Consider the following 20,301-nt stretch of genomic DNA (forward strand, 5'->3'; position numbering starts at 1 on the left):
CCCCCCGAAAAAAATTCCTGGCTACGGGCCTGGCGTGGTGTATAGGCTTCCTTTAACGTGCGGGCGCAGTTACATAGGACCAACTGGGCGGTGTATAAATAAGAGGTTAGGGGAACATAAGAATGACCTATGCAAAAGGATAAGTTCCAACCTTGTGATGCACTGCAAAAGTTGCAGCTGTCAGCCTCAATTTCAAGCTGGGAGTGTGTTGGAACGCCACAAAGAAAAACTAACACGAGAAATCGCTGAGGCGTATTACGTTAGGAAATATATGACGGTGAATGCGTGAGCCAGCCTTCGGTGGCCTTGCATGAAAAAGAATTCGCGCTTTTATATGAGGGTTAATCTGTTATTAGTTATCAGTCTACCCTAGTTTTATCGGACATACCGAAATGTGTCACGTTACAGACGTCTGCTTTATAAAAGTTTTTACCTCTGTGTATATATGTACGTGTGTATCGTGAACAATAAAACCATAAATAAAAGTTGGTAGTCAGCGCTCGTGTCGTCCATGCTTTCCGTTCCTCGTTTTTAAGCCTTTGCTTCAGCACTACCGTGCTTGCGCTGCAAACCCTTTCAGTATGCATTTTAACCAACTAGCCCAAATAGCCGTTCTTCTTCTATGCATAATTTATGCCTTAATGTGTACAGAAACCTAAATATGCTCCCCAGAGGAGTTTCTCCTTGTAATAATCAAAACAGCTGCAAGTATTGCAAGCAGATGTTATTTGTATCACTGTATTCCCATTGTCTACAAATTTCAGAGCTAGACAAGTATGCAAGCTGCAACAAAGTTATTCAGGGGCAGGCACACTCGCACGAGTGACAGGACAGCGGCCTATAGCACAGTAATCCACATAACTGTTGAACCAGCAGTGAACTGTGGTTGAAACTGTGATACCAGCTGTGAGATACATAAATCATGGCTTCGTGTTTCTCGGGCGCTGGTATATTAAAAACCCAGCAAGTGACGGTTGTCTAAAACATTTTGCAACTTGAAAGTTTATGCATATTTTATGCCGTAAGGTGTACAGAATCCTAAATATGCTCCCCAGAGGAGTTTCTCTTTGTAATAATCAAAACAGCTGCAAGTATTGCAAGCAGATGTTATTTGTATCACTGTATTCCCATTGTCTACAAATTTCAGAGCTAGACAAGTATGCAAGCTGCAACAAAGTTATTCAGGGGCAGGCACACTCGCACGAGTGACATTACAGCGGCCTATAGCACAGTAATCCACGTAACTGTTGAACCAGCAGTGAACTGTGGTTGAAACTGTGATACCAGCTGTGAGATATATAAATCATGGCTTCATGTTTCTCGGGCGCTGGTATATTAAAAACCCAGCAAGTGACGGTTGTCTAAAACATATTGCAACTTGAAAGTTTATGCATAATTTATGCCTTAAAGTGTAGAGAATCCTAAATATGCTCCCCAGAGGAGTTTCTCCTTGTAATAATCAAAACAGCTGCAAGTATTGCAAGCAGATGTTATTTGTATCACTGTATTCCCATTGTCTACAAATTTCAGAGCTAGACAAGTATGCAAGCTGCAACAATGTAATTGAGGGGCAGGCACACTCGCACGAGTGACAGGACAGCGGCCTATAGCACAGTAATCCACACAACTGTTGAACCAGCAGTGAACTGTGGTTGAAACTGTGATACCAGCTGTGAGATATATAAATCATGGCTTCATGTTTCTCGGGCGCTGGTATATTAAAAACCCAGCACGTGACGGTTGTCTAAAACATATTGCAACTTGAAAGTTTATGCATAATTTATGCCTTAAAGTGTAGAGAATCCTAAATATGCTCCCCAGAGGAGTTTCTCCTTGTAATAATCAAAACAGCTGCAAGTATTGCAAGCAGATGTTATTTGTATCACTGTATTCCCATTGTCTACAAATTTCAGAGCTAGACAAGTATGCAAGCTGCAACAAAGTTATTGAGGGGCAGGCACACTTGCACGAGTGACAGGACAGCGGCCTATAGCACAGTAATCCACATAACTGTTGAACCAGCAGTGAACTGTGGTTGAAACTGTGATACCAGCTGTGAAATACATAAATCATGGCTTCGTGTTTCACGGGCGCTGTTGTATTAAAAACTCAGCATGTGACGGTTGTCTAAAACATTTTGCAATTTGAAAGTTTATGCATAATTTATGCCTTAAGGTGTAGAGAATCCTAAATATGCTCTCCAGAGGAGTTTCTCCTTGTAATAATCAAAACAGCTGCAAGTATTGCAAGCAGATTTTATTTGTATCAACTGTATTCCTAATGTCTACAAATTTCAGAGCTAGCTAGACAAGTATGCAAGCTGCAACAAAGTTATTGAGGGGCAGGCACACTCGCACGAGTGACAGGACAGCGGCCTATAGCACAGTAATCCACATAACTGTTGAACCAGCAGTGAACTGTGGTTGAAACTGTGATACCAGCTGTGAGATACATAAATCATGGCTTCGTGTTTCTCAGGCGCTGGTATATTAAAAACCCAGCATGTGATGGTTGTCTAAAACATATTGCAACTTGAAAGTTTATGCATAATTTATGCCTTAAGGTGTAGAGAATCCTAAATATGCTCCCCAGAGGAGTTTCTCCTTGTAATAATCAAAACAGCTGCAAGTATTGCAAGCAGATTTTATTTGTATCAGCTGTATTCCCATTGTCTACAAATTTCAGAGCTAGACATGTATGCAAGCTGCAACAAAGTAATTGAGGGGCAGGCACACTCGCACGAGTGACAGGACAGCGGCCTATAGCACAGTAATCCACATAACTGTTGAACCACTAGTGAACTGTGGTTGAAACTGTGATACCAGCTGTGAGATACATAAATCATGGCTTCGTGTTTCTCGGGCGCTGGTATATTAAAAACACAGCATGTGACGGTTGTCTAAAACATTTTGCAACTTGAAAGTTTATGCATAATTTATGCCTTAAGGTGTAGAGAATCCTAAATATGCTCCCCAGAGGAGTTTCTCCTTGTAATAATCAAAACAGCTGCAAGTATTGCAAGCAGATTTTATTTGTATCAACTGTATTCCCATTGCCTACAAATTTGAGAGCTAGACAAGTATGCAAGCTGCAACAAAGTTATTGAGGGGCAGGCACGCTCGCACGAGTGACAGGACAGCGGCCTATAGCACAGTAATCCACATAACTGTTGGACCAGCAGTGAACAGTGGTTGAAACTGTGATACCAGCTGTGAGATACATAAATCATGGCTTCGTGTTTTTCGGGCACTGGTATATTAAAAACACAGCATGTGACGGTTGTCTAAAACATTTTGCAACTTGAAAGTTTATGCATAATTTATGCCTTAAGGTGTAGAGAATCCTAAATATGCTCCCCAGAGGAGTTTCTCCTTGTAATAATCAAAACAGCTGCAAGTATTGCAAGCAGATTTTATTTGTATCAACTGTATTCCCATTGCCTACAAATTTGAGAGCTAGACAAGTATGCAAGCTGCAACAAAGTTATTGAGGGGCAGGCACGCTCGCACGAGTGACAGGACAGCGGCCTATAGCACAGTAATCCAGATAACTGTTGAACCAGCAGTGAACAGTGGTTGAAACTGTGATACCAGCTGTGAAATACATAATTCATGGCTTCGTGTTTCTCAGGCGCTGGTATATTAAAAACACAGCATGTGACGGTTGTCTAAAACATTTTGCAACTTGAAAGTTTATGCATAATTTATGCCTTAAGGTGTAGAGAATCCTAAATATGCTCCCCAGAGGAGTTTCTCCTTGTAATAATCAAAACAGCTGCAAGTATTGCAAGCAGATTTTATTTGTATCAACTGTATTCCCATTGTCTACAAATTTCAGAGCTAGACATGTATGCAAGCTGCAACAAAGTAATTGAGGGGCAGGCACACTCGCACGAGTGACAGGACAGCGGCCTATAGCACAGTAATCCACATAACTGTTGAACCACTAGTGAACTGTGGTTGAAACTGTGATACCAGCTGTGAGATACATAAATCATGGCTTCGTGTTTCTCAGGCGCTGGTATATTAAAAACACAGCATGTGACGGTTGTCTAAAACATTTTGCAACTTGAAAGTTTATGCATAATTTATGCCTTAAGGTGTAGAGAATCCTAAATATGCTCCCCAGAGGAGTTTCTCCTTGTAATAATCAAAACAGCTGCAAGTATTGCAAGCAGATTTTACTTGTATCAACTGTATTCCCATTGCCTACAAATTTGAGAGCTAGACAAGTATGCAAGCTGCAACAAAGTTATTGAGGGGCAGGCACGCTCGCACGAGTGACAGGACAGCGGCCTATAGCACAGTAATCCACATAACTGTTGAACCAGCAGTGAACAGTGGTTGAAACTGTGATACCAGCTGTGAGATACATAAATCATGGCTTCGTGTTTTTCGGGCGCTGGTATATTAAAAACACAGCATGTGACGGTTGTCTAAAACATTTTGCAACTTGAAAGTTTATGCATAATTTATGCCTTAAGGTGTAGAGAATCCTAAATATGCTCCCCAGAGGAGTTTCTCCTTGTAATAATCAAAACAGCTGCAAGTATTGCAAGCAGATTTTATTTGTATCAACTGTATTCCCATTGCCTACAAATTTGAGAGCTAGACAAGTATGCAAGCTGCAACAAAGTTATTGAGGGGCAGGCACGCTCGCACGAGTGACAGGACAGTGGCCTATAGCACAGTAATCCACATAACTGTTGAACCAGCAGTGAACTGTGGTTGAAACTGTGATACCAGCTGTGAGATACATAAATCATGGCTTCGTGTTTCTCGGGCGCTGGTGTATTAAAAAGCCAGCATGTGACGGTTGTCTAAAACATTTTGCAATTTGAAAGCTCATGCATAATTTATGCCTTAAGGTGTAGAGAACCCTAAATATGCTCATCAATGAAGTTTCTCCTTGTATTAATGAAAACAGCTGCCAATTGTGCATGACAATACTGGGCCAGAGATCAGGATGGCATGAAAAGCAAGCGACTAGATCCAAAGCAAGAGAAATATATTCACGAGGAGGGCAGTGAAAAGTGGGTGCAGGAAGAATGTATAGCTTGTTGCATATTAGTGCTGCACTTAGCATCTATCAAAGGCATTCTTAAAAGAGCTTAGCCCGTCGCTTGAGGTCATTGCGTTTCCACTCGGGTAGGCGGTAAAACTCCAGCCGGCTCATGTGGAAGAGGGCCTGGAATTCCTCGTTGGACAGATGACGCTGAAATGACAAATAAAATGCCTTATTCATGTAATCAACGGCACAAAAGAAGCTTTCACTCAATTCTATGTATCAGTGCAGTACCTAATAATTTATTCCCGAGCAAGTGATATAAACAAGGGAATCATATCTCCAAAATAAACTACTACTTTATACTTCACTAAGATTGGCAGTTATAAATGATTTTTATTTATACACTGTAAGCAGGAGGGGCCACTAACGTAGAAAAAACAACAGGAACAAAATACAACGAAATGCCAAAAATGAATGCAGAGCATACACAGAGGGTACTATAATGCTGCAAGAGTAATGTAACATGTGAAAAATTATTAGAATCAAAGACATTTGCAACTCTTCTCAAAGATGATGGTTGTGGCAAAAATCAGCCCCAGTGCCCCATCATAAGTAGATCTTGCAGAGTGAGATTTTACACACAGTCAGTTGAGACTTTTCAGAAAGACAGCTATGCAAAAATGCCAGGCGGCCAGCTTTTCTGCCAGGCTCCAGAGTACAGTGCATGAATGAAGTGAGTCATGTCTTCAGTACAGACTGAAAATACATGATGTCTTCAGTACAGACTGAAAATACATGCCACTGCCTTTATCGAAACCTGCTCAAGTTGTGCAACCAAAATGAATGGGCCATGAAAAGCATGTTAATTGTTGTCTTTAACTGGCTAGCACTTACTGTGATTTACAATGAAACGATTTCAAGGAGAAAAAATCACCCTTTCTGTCGGTGGGATCTGAACCCAAAACTTTCGAATTATGAAGAAAAATCGCTCTTTCCATCGGTGGGATCTGAATCCACAACCTTCGAATTATGTAATTTGAAGGTTGTGGGTTCAGATCCCACCGACGTAAACAGTGATTTTTGTCCACTTCAATCCATTTCAATTTACATCCCAATTAGTGCACTACACTTAAAGATAACAATTAACATCCTGTATGCTTTCCTGACCCATTTGTCTATTTCATTTATTTGGCTTGAGTATAGCTGTCATGAGTAAAGGGGTGCGAAGCGCGTGCCGAATGTGGCGATGGTGTGCGGGGCACAGAAATTCCCCGATGGTGTGCACGTCCGCGCACGCCATTGGCCGGGGAATGTCACAAATTGCCCTCTCCCTACTTAGCGGACCTATACCCGAATGCGAGGAAATCCGCGTGTTGGGGCTTTTCATTCATCAAAGGTGCAAAATTGACGCTACCCTACACAAGATACGAATGGTGGGTGACCAGGTGGGAATGGTGGGTGACCAGGTGGGCCGGATGGTTCGTCGGGTATCCAATAAAAGGGGGGGGACTACGATGCAAAGATGCCCTGTGGCTGGCTAATGGGTTCGTGACCAGCCGAATTTTATATTCGGCTCCCTAACTCCACCTACGCAAATGCGATGAGAATGCCTTCGATGTAGTTCTCCGCAAGGTTTACAAGAGAGTACTCGATCTCCCCATAACTACGTCCAACCAGCGTCTCCTCGGTTTGGGGATGACCAACACGTTTGGGGAGTTACGAGAAGCTCATCTTACCAATCAACACTTGCGCTTCAGCAAAACACCTGCGGGGCGACGCCTTCTGAATTGCTTACATATATCCCCCATTACGCAGACGGAAGAACGGGTCCGCATCCCCGAAGCTTGGCGCTTCGCTCTCCAGGTGCGACCCCTTCCGCACAACATGACTAGAGGCACCCATGATGGTCGCCGCCTTGCGCGGGCGGAGGCCGTCTCTCAACTGTATGGTTATAAGCCAGGTGTCTTCTATGTGGATGCTGCCGGCCCGCACCATGGGGGTTGGTTCACGTCGGCCGTCATCCACCGAAACACTACAGTTCAAGGCCTTACTTTCCGTGCCCCAAACATTACATTTGCGGAGGAGATCGCCATTGCACTGGCCACCGCAGATCCAGAGTCCCGGGTCATTATCACTGACTCCAGGGGCGCCTGCCGCAATATTGAGCAAGGGTATATTCCATACCGCGCATTCAAAATCCTCCACGCTTGTGAGTATACGAGATATCCAACCCGTTGTACGATCGTGTGGGCTCCGGCTCATGCGGGTCTTGAGAGAAATGAGACAGCCGACGCTGCCGCCCGCGCGCTTACTCACCGGGCATCGCCTCATCCGCAGCCAGCTCCGGAACCCGATTTCAATCCGGCCACCACCTTTAGAGAGATCACCCCTTTTTATCAATCTTCGCATGGCCTCTATCCCCCCGTTTGCAAAGGCCTCACCAAGGCGGAGGAGCGCTGGCTTCTCCGCCTTTTCACCAATACTGTGCTGTGCCCGGCAGTATTGACATATTTCAATTCGGCCTTCTCGGGCGCGTGCCTGCATTGTGCAGAGGAGTCTTCTGACACCTATCACATGGTGTGGGCATGCCCCTCCAATCCTGCCTACCCACCCACCCCACCCCACCCGAGAGGACTGGGAAGCTGTCCTGCTCGGCTGCTCCGACCTCCAAGCCCAACAGGCACTGGTGGTTAGAGCCCGGGCCGCCGCGGCAGCTACAGGGATACCGGACTAGGGATCCCTCCTAGTGCTTGTGAAGGGCGGGCCCATTCGGCTCACCCCGTCCACACCTCTCGCTGTATATAGCTTAATAAATGTTTTCCACCAAGCCGTGGAGAAAGACCACAGGACAAGGAGCAGTCATTGTTCGGTGCAGTTGGAGAAGAGCAAGGTAGTGCAAGCCAGCATCACACCCATGACGAGAACAGCAGGGCCCAGTTCTAGGGGCAGCAACACGAGAGGCCCGGGAGGGTGGCTGTGAACCTTTGTGTCAACCCGAGCGAGGTTTCCTGGGCTTGCAGCAGCCTCATCACAGCAGTTCTCAGGGCATCTGCGGCACTACCCCAGCTCGACAAGACTGCAACCCACCGACAATCCCCGGAGAGCCACGTCAGCAGTTCGATCCAGTGGCACTGAGGAGAGGCCGAGTTAGGCCTAACCGGGCAAGACCGATGTTCTCGACGAAGACCGAAGCATCGGCGATGAAGACGACCAGCGAGGTGGCTGATCAACGACGACTCTGAGACGTCGACAGGAGCTTTGACGACGGGACAGGGCGTCAACTCTGTGGCACCGAACCGAGTCAGCAACACCACGAATAGTAAGAACGCTCGAATGGCATAGCGAGAGACTGAGACGCCATAGTGGGCAGACCGCTTCAGGCTAGGAGAGTTGAGCATAGCTCGAATGCTTTGTGATGTTAGTGATTGCGCACTAGCATAGCATTTTCGCACGTGTTACTTTTTGTTGTAAATTTTGAGTGTGCGAATTTTGTTTGTGTGACATAAAGGGTGTTTGCTGTGCCACCACGGTCTCCAGACTCTCTCTCCGAACTCCATCCCACATTGCAAGCGCTCCTGAGATAATATAACTAACATATAAACGAGACCCTCGAAAAAAAATTCCCCTTTTGATCAAGATGTACAATGTCACTTTTACTGTGTGGGCCCCATATAACTGCAGAGTATTCAAGCTTTGCTCTAACACAAGCACTATTTGTAAAGAATTTAAGTCGGTGGTACATCGTTAAGTTTCCTCCAAAGAAACCATACATTTTTTAGCAGTGGTGAACAAATTATGGATAGGCTTGTAGATTAGCCCTTTGCGGTCCGTTGTCGGGCAGCGCCCGACAACGCAACACGGCCGTAGCGGTCCGCTGTCGGGCCCCGCCCGACAAGGGTGTTCGTGGTTTAAATTTTGCTGTTTTCTCACCGCGAGTCGCGCGCATTTTTTGTATACATGAAGGGCCATCTCTTGAGGAATAAGTGAGCTTTGTTTGTTGAGGTTTTACTTTTTTGACACTAGGGTGCAGCACTATGATCAGCACGGGGCCTAGAGCGTACCCACTCGCGCGCGCGGTTCGCTGAGAAGCATGGCCACGTTTTCACCGCGTGCGTTTTACGGCGGTGCTTTTAGCGAAAGCGAGGATGACTTTAGTGAGGAAGAGAATTACGTGCCTCCACCAGACAGTGATGACAGTGATTCGACAGAAGTGAGTGACGAAGACGACGACGGCGGCGGTGGAAACCTGCAGTAATAACCCTGGCCTGCACACAGGGGAATGCTTTGAGCGGTATCATACGTTGCCCAAATATCACTAAAAGAGTTGCCTGCAGAATGCAGGAGCAAAAATAAATATCCTGTGCGTTTCTCTTCCACAGCTTGTGTTTTTATTCGCGGCGCCAGAAACTGGCGAAATAGTTTCGGACCGCTAGAGCCGGAAAGTGGGTAAAGGTTTTGGACCGCAAAGGGTTAGGAAAGTTTGCTGCTTAAAGGGCCAGTCAACAGGCTCCGACTTTTTTTCTAAATCTCCCAAACAAGCTCGCCAATTCACGCAGATAGCCATGGTGATCACATTTTATGAATATCACAGTGCGACGCAGACGCTCCATTTTGAAAAACGATTCCCGCACCCCTCTCCAGCGCCTTTCCCATCCTCCTTGTGACGCGAAGTGGCGTAATCTTGCCCATGGGCAACATTAGGTTGCACCGGCTTCGTTTATTAGTCCTCCGCACTACGAAATGGCACCTTAGCCCTGCGGTGATGCAGTTTGGCTGCGCATTTACCACACTTCTTTGCCACGCCACTAGGGGGACCCTAGCACCGCTCTGACATGAGTCACACATGAAGGAAGCCTTGCTTGGCTGCGTGCTGATGACATAATCACTGATGTAGTGTTACGTTGTCGAAGTGGCTGTAGTCACGGCAGCGGGCTACGCCTACCCCTCTTGGCGGCCAAGAAGGCTGAGAAGGTCGAGCAAGGAGAAACCAAAACCAGCCGAAGTGGGTTGTTTTATGCCCTGTAACTTCCTTACTACAGCATCATCATCATCGGCCTGTCCACTGCAGGGCAAAGGCCTCTCCCATGTTCCACCAGTCAACCTGCGCCTGCTGCTGCCACTTTTTAATCTCATCTGCCAAGCTAACTTTCTGTCTCCCCCTCGCGCGTTTACTATCTCTTGGAATCCAGTCAGTTACTCTTAATGAGCAGCGGTTATCTTGCCTAGGCGCTACATGCCCTGCTCATTTCTTCTCGATTTCAATGAAGATGTCCTTAACACCCGTTTGTTCCCTGACCCACTCTGCTCTCTTCTTGTCTCTTAAGGTTACAACGATCATTTTCCTTTCCATTGCTTGCTGTGTCATCCTCAGTTTAACTTGAACCTCTTTGCAAGACTCCAGGTTTCTGCTCAGTAGGTAAGTACCGGTAAAATGCAGCTGTTATATACCTTCCTCTTGAGTGATAGTGGTAAGCTGCCATTCATAATTTGACAATACTTGCCGAATGTGCTCCATTCCATCCTTACTCTCCTAGTTACTTCAGTCTCATGGTTTGGCTCCGCAGTTGCTACCTCTCCTAAGTAGACATAAGTGAAATCTCGGTATAACGAACTTCAGGGGGCCGCGGAAAAATGTTCGTTATTCTGAAAGGTCGTTATAGTCAAAACCCAAAAATTTACCATAACAATAGAATTTCAGTAACGCAAACGTCCTACCTTTGCCATGGTACGTCCTTGAACTCGTTTCTCACAACAATGCACACGGGAACGTCAGACAAGGCACGTTTATTTGAAATAGTCCGTGATCGTTTTTTGACGGGTGCAGCACAAACTCTGCGTCACGAACGATTCTAGACTGTCCGCATTTTTATGTGCCGCTTCGGTCGCTGTTCCGCTTTTTTTTATGAATATGCGGAGTTTCCTCAAGTAGTCCAACGCATCTGTGGCCGACACGGACTCGTCGCGATCTTCGGGTGCTACCGTGACATCGGCGTCCATGTCATCGCTGCAATCCTTTAAGGCCCAACTGCATGCACGCGAGTTTTGAGCGACGGCCGACAGGATTTGCTGTCGCGGAGGGCCATCTATCGCCGTCGCTTGTCGCGTTGCAGGTTTCTGGGGGGCTATTTTGTACGCGTTCTAGCATAGAACGGCGAGGAGGATCGAACAAAAGGAGGAGAGGAAGCCACACGGCATTGGTCGAGGCTATACTGACGGTCAAGACGTGAGAATAGCCACAAAATCTGCATAGAACAGAGAGGAGGCGTTGGAACAGTTTCTGGCCCCATTCTATTGATAGAACGGATACAAAACAGTCTCCGCAAATGACTTGGATTGGATCGAAACGAAAGCGGAGGAGTGGGCTTCCCGCGCATATCTCTACCGCGCTGACAGTTTGCGAAAATGGCGTCTCTCGTTTATGCCACTTCGTGTCGCCTGCGTGGCTGCTGCTGCAGTCACGCAGAAACGAAGCCCCGAGGTGGAAGATGCGTTTGAGATGATGACTGAAGAGGCGGACTTGGTGTCGGGGCCCTCGCTGTTCAGCGCGTCAGACAGCTCGCCCCACAGCCGACGCCTGTCCGCTGCCGTAAATTCGTGCGTAAACTCGCTAGCTCGTACGGCCAACTCTCGATGCTGTTCCATAAACGAGAGCAGCAACTCTCTCTGATTGTCGGGAACGCGCGGACCTCGTAAGTGCGTGTGCTGCGCCATTTCGACAACTGAATAACGGTTCCAATCGTTGCGCCGTTTGAATTTTACAAGTACACTAATAATAGAAACACTGGATGAAACAGCGTGGTGGCCAGCGCCACCACCGAACGTCTCGTGAAACTGCGACACCCCCTGGCGTTATGTCAAGACATTAACACAAGTTAAATGTTAAAGTCGCTGAGCTCTTCAACTTCAAGCTGCGAAAAACAATGCTTCTGAATATTGATGTTCAGGTATAATAATTATACATTTATTTATGCATTGGATACATTCCTGAATTCCCCAGCTCGCCTATTGGCTGTGTGCTCCCTCTCGTCCTTTTGTTCGATCCTCCTCCCCGTTCTATGCTAGAACGCGTACAAAATAGCCCCCCTGGTCAGCCAGAAAACATCGCTTGTCGCCCGGAAGTGAGCATGACGATATCCGGCAACATGGCAGCATCTCTGACCCTCGCTTCGGTTGCAATTTGCTCGTGATGCTTCCAATCGGCGCGTACTTCAAGGAATGCAAGTTATAGACTACTACCTTCTTTACAGCCCCATCTCACGCGGAGAGCGAGGCAGCAGCCGTATTTTGTCGTTAATTTTGATCGACAGTTCATTTTGATGTTTCGGTGGTAGCTTGCTGCAATGTCAACATCGTCGTTGTGTGAGGCAGGGGCGTAGCCAGAAATTTTTTTCGGGGGGGGGGGGTTCAACCATACATTATGTATGTTCGTGCGTGCGTTTGTATGTGTGCGTGCATATATGCGCAAGCAAAATTGAAAAATTTCGGGGGGGGGGGGGGGGGTTGAACCCCCCCAACCCCCCCCCCCTTGGCTACGCCCCTGGTGTGAGGTAGCCCTTCTCCCTGTGAAGCAACGATGTGAGGCACTGTGGCTTTTCTTAAACGTTCTATGACAGCAAGAGGAAACGTCGAGATGCGCCTCGTGGACTAACCCCAACATAACGCAGTTTGCAAAGTGCGACGTAGCGTAGGCAGAGTACACTTCCGGGCACCCCATGGGATCACAGCAGATACTACTGTCGCGTTTAAACATAAGATTACGAAAAAAGAAAGTCACGAAACACTTTTATGGCATCCTTATCTGAAACAAGACAATAATAAATTTGGCATGTTGTCATTCATGTACTCTGTAATTCTTTTTCGTAATTTGCCTGCGTGCACGCAATAGTTTTCAATCGAGCAACCGTGACACTTTGTCACGAACATGTTGGTGCTCCCGTCGCGACAGCGCGACGGAGCCCGTTTGTCGCGGTCGCCTTTGCTCGAAAGTTGCGTGCAATACATGCGGTTGGGCCTTTACAAAACCTGATGCGTTGTCGCCTCCGCAACGGAGGGAAAAAAAAAAAAGTTCTCCGCCCGCGTCTTTCTCCTCCCGCGCTGCGTCGTCTGCTGCCTTACAGCTCCGACTGTTATGACCGATACAGTGAAATCTAAGAATCCTCGCATTTTGGGATATAAGTTCGTAGTACTGAGGTGTTGTTAAGATTACACGGGAATTAAATAACGATCGTTATTCTGAAGTTCGTAGTAGTGAAATATTTTTACCTTGAAACTATAAGCAGTCGGCACGGGATTTCTTAAAAGTTCGTTAATTTGAAATGTTCGTTAATGTGGTGTTCGTTGTAACGAGGTTTGACTGTATTCCTTTACAAATTCCAGTGCCCTGCGACCTACCGCAAAGCGCTGTTCTCGTCCGAGATTGTTGCACATTACTTTAGTTCTGTGCATATTATTTTCAGACCTAGCATTCTGCTTTCCTTATCCAATTCAGTAATCATGAGTTGCAATTTGTCGCCCGAGTTACTCATCAAGGCAATGTCATCAGCAAATCACAGGTTACTAAGGTACTCTCCATTAACTTGTATCCACACTGTTCTCAATCTAGGGCCCTGAAAACCTCCTGTAAACATGCAGTGAACAGCATTGGGGAGGTCGGAGGTCGTGTCTCCCTGCCTTACACCCTTCTTGAGTGGCCCTAGATTGGGAACAGTTAAGGACACGAGTTAATGGAGAGTACTTCAGTAACCTGCGATTCGCTGATGACACTGCCTTGATGAGTAACTCGGGGGAGAAATTGCAAATCATGATTACTGAACTAATGTTCAGTAATCAGAAAACTAATGTTCAACAGCCTGGGAGGAGGGCAGTGCTTTTCAATAGGTAGCCAGGCACTGGAAGTGGCAAAGGAATACTTAGGACAAGTAGTGACCGCAGAGCCGAGCCATGAGACTGAAGTAACTAGAAGAATAAGAAGGGTGGAGTGCATTTGGCAGGCATCCTCAAATCATGAATGGTAGTTTACCACTATACCTCAAGAGGAAGGTATACAACAGCTGCATCTTACCGGTACTTGCCCATGGAGCACAAACCTGGAGGCTTACAAAGAGGGTTCAACTTAACTGAGGACCACGCAGCGAGCCATGGAAAGGAAAATGATAGGTGTAACCTTAAAGGACAGGAAGGGGACAAATTGGTGTTTTAAGGGCATCTTAGTCGAAATCAATGTAGGTAGCATAATTCTGAACAGTAGCGCAAAGAAGCACATGGACGGCGACAGATCAAGACGGGACACAGCGCTAACTATCAACTCAGTGTTTATTGCACGTGATCGCATATATATACACGCGACACCGCGCGAAGGAAAAGGACAGTGGGGGAAAGAAAGGGTACACAAGGTAATCGACCCAGCAAATCAAACAGGCGGCTGACGCAACAAAAATGCCATTTCCTTTTCCGATAAACAGATTGAAGGGCAACTTGCAGCATCTCTATATTTAATCTCTGCTGCTTCAATAATTTCTCTTGTTAGCTGGTCAGAATTTTTTTGGCTAGCGAATGTGCATGTTTGAACAGTGGCTTGCAACCGCAACGTGCACAATGCGCAGTGAGGTGGCCTGACTAAGCGAGTTTATCGACATTGTACCGGTACTCCCGCAGGCGACCGTTTCTGTCTTGTGTAGAGAGTGTCGTCTATTCTATTCCGCTCACATGTGGCAAAGAGTATGTAGGCCAGACAGGCAGGTGCATGAACGATCGCCTGCGGGAGCACCGGTAGAATGTTGAAAAACTCGCCTTGTCAGGCCACCTCCCCGCACAGTGTGCACATTGCGGTTGCAAGCCACTGTTCAACCACGCACATTCGCTAGCCAAACATTCTGACCAGCTAACTAGAGAAATTATTGAAGCAGCAGAGATTAAATATAGAGACACTGTAAGTTGCCCTTCAATCTGCTTATCAGAAGGAAATGGCATTTTTGCCACATCAGCCGCCTGTTTGATTTGCTGGGTTGATTACTTTGTGTACCCTTCCCCCCCTCTTTTTCTTGTGCGCGGGTTCGTGTGTATGTATATGCGATCACGTGCGATAAACACTGAGTTGTTAGCGTTGTGTCCCATCTTGATCTGTCACCGTCTGTGTGCTTCTTTGCGCTACCGTTAAGAATTGGGCACTACCAACTAGCCCATCAGTCTGTCCTTTTGATCAATGTAGTGCACAGCCATGATAACCACTGGCCATCAAGAGTAACAGACTGGATTCCAAGAGAAGGGAAGTGCGGGAGGGGGAGGCAGAAATTGAGGTGGGCAGATGAGATTACCGTCAAATCCCAAGCAAGCGCGCCCCCCTCCCTTTTTTGGGGTATTTGAAATACGTGCCAATGACCGAGTAAGTGCCCCCCCCCCCCCCCAATTTCAATGTTTCATTGTCTCTTTATTTACCCGAGAATGAGGTGAATAAAAACAGTGAATGCATGAGTGTTCAATAAAGCCTTTCATAGAAGCACGGGTGTGCCTTCGTTATTCTGAGTGGCCATCTTGTATTTTGATCCATGACAAATCTTGTCGGATTAAGAAGTCTGCGGGGATAATGTGGCCGCAGCAAGCACAGAGTTGATGGGCGAAACACGGGAGAGAGACCTCTGCCCTGCAGTTAGGCTGATGATGCTCTTGTTGATAACTATTTTTTTTTGCGGCCTTAATGCATAAACATTGGGTCGAAGGATGCGCCCAGTTTTGAGATCGAAACATCCAGTTCATAGAAAGACATACATGTTGGAGCTGTTAACCTCATGCACAATGTACTCAAAAACTTTAAAAAAAGAGGGATCGCTTCTGTTTGCAATGGATCCACACTCCAGAAATTGTGCCCATATAAGCTGCTTTCTTTTCATAATCAGATAAGCCGACTACAGTTCTGTTAGCAGTTGCAGAGACCCTCCTTCAAAAAATAATCGGTGGAATGAGGAAGAATTAACCCCAGTCTAAGAACTTAGACCTGAAGCATATCACAGGGTTAGCCACAACCAGGGATGCAACAGCCAAAATAGGATTTGGAGCAATTTTTGGAGCAGGAAAATCTCTCTTTTGGAGCAGGAAAATCCAAATTTGGAGCAGGTTACGGAAAAAAAAACTCTAGTTTTGGAGCTCAAAATTCCAAATTTGGAGCAGCTTCACAAACAAAGCTTGCTTTTGGAACAGTAACAAAAAAAATATATGCAAACATTTCGATGTCACCACCACAATCATGTTTTCAGTGCATAACATGCTGAATAATGCCAGTGAATTCTCCGAAAACCAGTAAGGCCTTGTGCATTGGTGAATTTGCACCAAGGTCCTTTACACCTGGCCTACGCCACTGGCTGATCACGTCACTGTTGCAATCCACTTCATTCAGCACCGATGCGCTGAATTTTGTATTCCGCCCTGCTAAGAAGATCTTAAGGACAAAGTCCATTTTAAAGAGAGCCGTCATATGTGTATATAGTTCAAGAGAAAAGTTTAAGTCCGGTGTTTATATGTCATGCAACGTCTAAGACAAACCAGCCAATAAGTACAATCTTCATAAGTGCGTCCTCCCCCTTATCTTTATTTTTTATATATATATATATATATACACCGGGTGTCCCAGCTATCTTTAGCCAAGGGTTAAAAAATACAATATTAGAGGCAGGCGAGTGAAATCACTTGCAAATTACTAACAGTCACCTTGCGCACTACAGACAATGTTTTGTTTGGTAATTAACTATTTTGTTAATTAAGATTATTTAATTAAATTGCTAAATATTGACTGTAGGCAAGAAATGAGGCTTGCAAAGTTCGAGGGCGTCTTCAGAAACCCCAATTGCATTATTTGCGATAAAGAAAGCCTCACGTATACCATTTTTTCCAAGCTGCAAAGAAAGCCCGCGAAATACAAAAAGAACCACGTGACTAGCGCATTCGCGCACCGCGAGAATGCTGCCCTCAGCCGTGGTTTGAGAGAACGAAATCAGCTGCGGCCACGACTCGCCAGCTTCATTGCAGCGGTAGGCCGATAAGTCGACGGTGGTTTTTTTGGCCCGGTCAGCCAGTTGGCGCGTGTGACGGTGCAAGTTGTGTTGCGAGCGCGGGCCAAGAAACCACCGTCAACTTGTCAGCCTACCGCTGCAACGGAGCCACGGCTGAGGGCAGCATTCTCGTGGCGGGCGAATGCGCTAGTCACATGGTTCTTTTTGTATTTCGCGGGCTTTCATTGCAGCTTGGAAAAAATGGTATACGTGAGACTTTATCGCAAATAATGGAATTGGGGTTTCTGAAGATGCCCTCGAACTTTGCAAGCCGCATTTCTTGCCTACAGTCAATATTTAGCAATTTAATTAAATAATCTTAATTAACAAATTAGTTAATTACCAAACAAAAAATTGTCTGTAGTGCGCGAGGTGACTGTCAGTAATTTGCAAGTGATTTCACTCACCTGCCTCTAATATTGTATTTTTAAACCCTTGGCTAAAGATAGCTGGGACACCCTGTGTGTATATATATATATATATATATATATATATATATATATATATAGAGAGAGAGAGAGAGAGAGAGAGAGAGAGAGAAGCGAAAGTCGGCATCGTTTCATTGGACGCAGTGCCTGTCGCCGTGTAGAGCCGAACCCTTCCTAGTTTCGTGCAGCGCGTCTCCAACAAAGCGGACGCCATCACTCCCGGGTCGGTCGCATGCTCTACCGTACGACAGCTTTTCCCGAGGAGTATTCCTACCCGTTCCGCTCGTGACCGCATGTAGGGATACGGCAAAGATCTCGTTGGGTTAACAATGGTGAGCTGCTTTCGTTTCTGCAAGCGACACGCAATCTGCGTTTCCGCTCAGGTGGCGTCAGCCAACGGCATACTTGGGTTCGTCGCCTATATTATGCGTGCAATATATTAACAGTATAGTACCAATAGCGCTATGCCGCACGTGCTACCGAGCAGATATAAAGATCCTGATCGTGATAAGGTTGCTGGCGATAACTCGTACTGACGTGCTCGTTGGTATCTGCAATGAAACATTCGCGCCAGGAAAGCGGTGACCGCACTCGCGTCGACGTCAAAATGATTAGTCGAACAATGTCCACATTTCCAAAAAAACGGAAGACCTTTTTCGGCACATTGTGGTGTCGGCCTCACCGCGACTGGGGGGGGAGCAAGTACCTTGATGAACTCTTTCGGCTAAGGCGGTCAGGGTTTTCGCGTGTAGTACTTCTCTATACAACACTTTACTCGTCAGTAGGTTAAAAAAGACTTTACTGTATACAACCCGCGAATTCGTGCACGCGAGTACTGCTATTTGAACAAAGGCAGCGTTGAACCGGAATCCACCAAACAATACCGACATCCCCACTAAAATTTGCAGCACGTGTCAAACGGCTCGTTTGTCAGTTAACTTTCTTTATGCGGTGTTTCTACATTAAATGGGCGTTCACCTTTCCTCATGCTGAATGACCCTGTAAAGCAGCGTTTGAACCAGCAGTAAAAACTTCATTTAGGCCCACCGGCCCACCAGCAAACACACCGGAACAGATTAACGTCCTGTTTGAGTCAAGCGCCACTGGGATGAAGGTGCCTCTGGTGCTTCTCCCAACATTAGGTCGCCAATACGGGCTTCGTTTTACGTTAAAACGAGGCTAAAACTAGCGCAACCGAAAAATTTTGCGGTTACCGGGGGACGTTTTGGCGCAGCGTCGCGCAATTTCGAGAAATATCGCGGTTTTGGCGCAGCTCGGCGCAGAAAAACGAAATTGTATCAAAATGGCGCAATTGGCGCAGCTGTTGCATCCCTGCACAACATGAAAAGGTGGTTACCATATATTGCCGATTATAATTCGACCCCCCAACTTGCAACCCCTTCTAGGGGAAAAAAAGTTGACTGCGAACACAGCCTCATGCTGCGGCCATAGCTCACCAATAAGTTTTTCAGAAGAGGGAGTGATGCAAAGAAAGATTTATTTGCCCGTGAAACAGTGCTTACGACTCGTCGTCGCTTGAAAGAAGGACGCAGTCACGGTCATTGCCATAATGTGAGCCACTGCTGCTGCTCGCCGTCAGAACGGGTGCCAGTGGTACTGAGATGCCGCACGTGGAAAACGCCGTGCGGACCTTGTCGGTTGGCAGTCCATACCAGGCATCGTTGACAGTACAGTCAGGCTCAATGTGACTTGCAGCACGGGAGCGTGTGGCCTCACGAGATTAAAGATTTCGCATTCCTTCCACTAACCCTTATATCTAACACTTAACGCTGTTCTCTCACTGGGCGATGTTCCCCAAATAAGAAAATAATATTAAATTACAGAAATGAAGCAAATGAAGCAAGTTGAAGCTGTGCGCAATCATTAAAGTCGAGAGGCCATGCGCTCCCGTGTTGCAAGTCATATTGAGCGCGACTGTACGTGCTTTTGCTTCATTATCATCGTAGCAAAACTCAGGCTCTGGCTTCTCTGGTCGTGAGCCCAATCTCGAACCGCCTCCTCAATGGCAGGGTATCATCCAGACTTCGGTCCGCGAAAGGAACGGCATGTAGCAGCGCACGCGAATATCTTGGTCCTTTGTTTTCTCCATTCCCTCACGCACTTTTCAGACACATGAAACTTGCGCCCTGCTTCACTGTTGCTTTCCAACTCTGCGTAGAAGATCGCTTGCCTCTTGAAAGCAGCGCTGTACTGTTGCCGGCATAGCGGTGGCATCTTGGCGTCCGTTTGGCAGTGTCGCAAATCGCGCACACCACAGCTCGCAAGCGAAGCGACATGCAGAAATGGCGAACAGGCGTGAGTGCAAAAAGATGCGAAGACGCTTGTGGGCGCGTTTAGTTCGCCGCGAAGTGTTGCCAGCCCACACGGCGCTGCCAGCTTTTCTATGGGATGCCGATGGTTTGTCAACAAATCGTTTCTATTGATATGAAAACAAAACTGCAGGGCGCATCGCAAGACAAATTCCTCTTTATTCATAGAGCATCATTCGCCCTCTATCAAAGGTTTGAAATGCTGCTTTCGAGACCGTGTTTCCTAAGCAGTTCGCATTAATGGCGTGCGGCGGTGATTTTTAAACGCGCTCCGTAGTTTCGCCTCGCGTGGTTTCGCTATAGTTTCGCGATCGTCGTGGCACATCGCAAAAACGCCCGGCTATGGAAGCGGAGCGCGCGCGTTGGGAGATAGTTGTTGCCGCGCCTCCGCTGCCTCTGCGGCTGATGTTATCGATGCGTCGAATAGCAGGAAATCCGAAAACGACGACCTTTCGTCGGACCCCACAGATAAGTCGACTTTACAATTCCGCGTAT

At 46.6% G+C, this 20,301-nt stretch overlaps 1 protein-coding gene across 2 annotated transcripts in view; it reads right to left on the reverse strand.

Moving 5' to 3' along the window:
• Positions 1-4,990: 4,990 nt before the first annotated feature.
• Positions 4,991-20,301, reverse strand: part of LOC119379499 (actin-binding LIM protein 3) — a 618,577-nt gene continuing 603,266 nt past the window's right edge. For both annotated transcript variants that reach the window (XM_037648800.2, XM_037648799.2), the window contains one exon: positions 4,991-5,214. In XM_037648800.2, the coding sequence (XP_037504728.1) occupies positions 5,101-5,214 (114 nt within the window). In that variant the 3' untranslated portion in view covers positions 4,991-5,100. The remainder of the gene's footprint in view (positions 5,215-20,301) is intronic.

Source organism: Rhipicephalus sanguineus, chromosome 1 (assembly GCF_013339695.2).
Source record: "Rhipicephalus sanguineus isolate Rsan-2018 chromosome 1, BIME_Rsan_1.4, whole genome shotgun sequence".
NCBI lineage: Eukaryota > Metazoa > Arthropoda > Arachnida > Ixodida > Ixodidae > Rhipicephalus > Rhipicephalus sanguineus.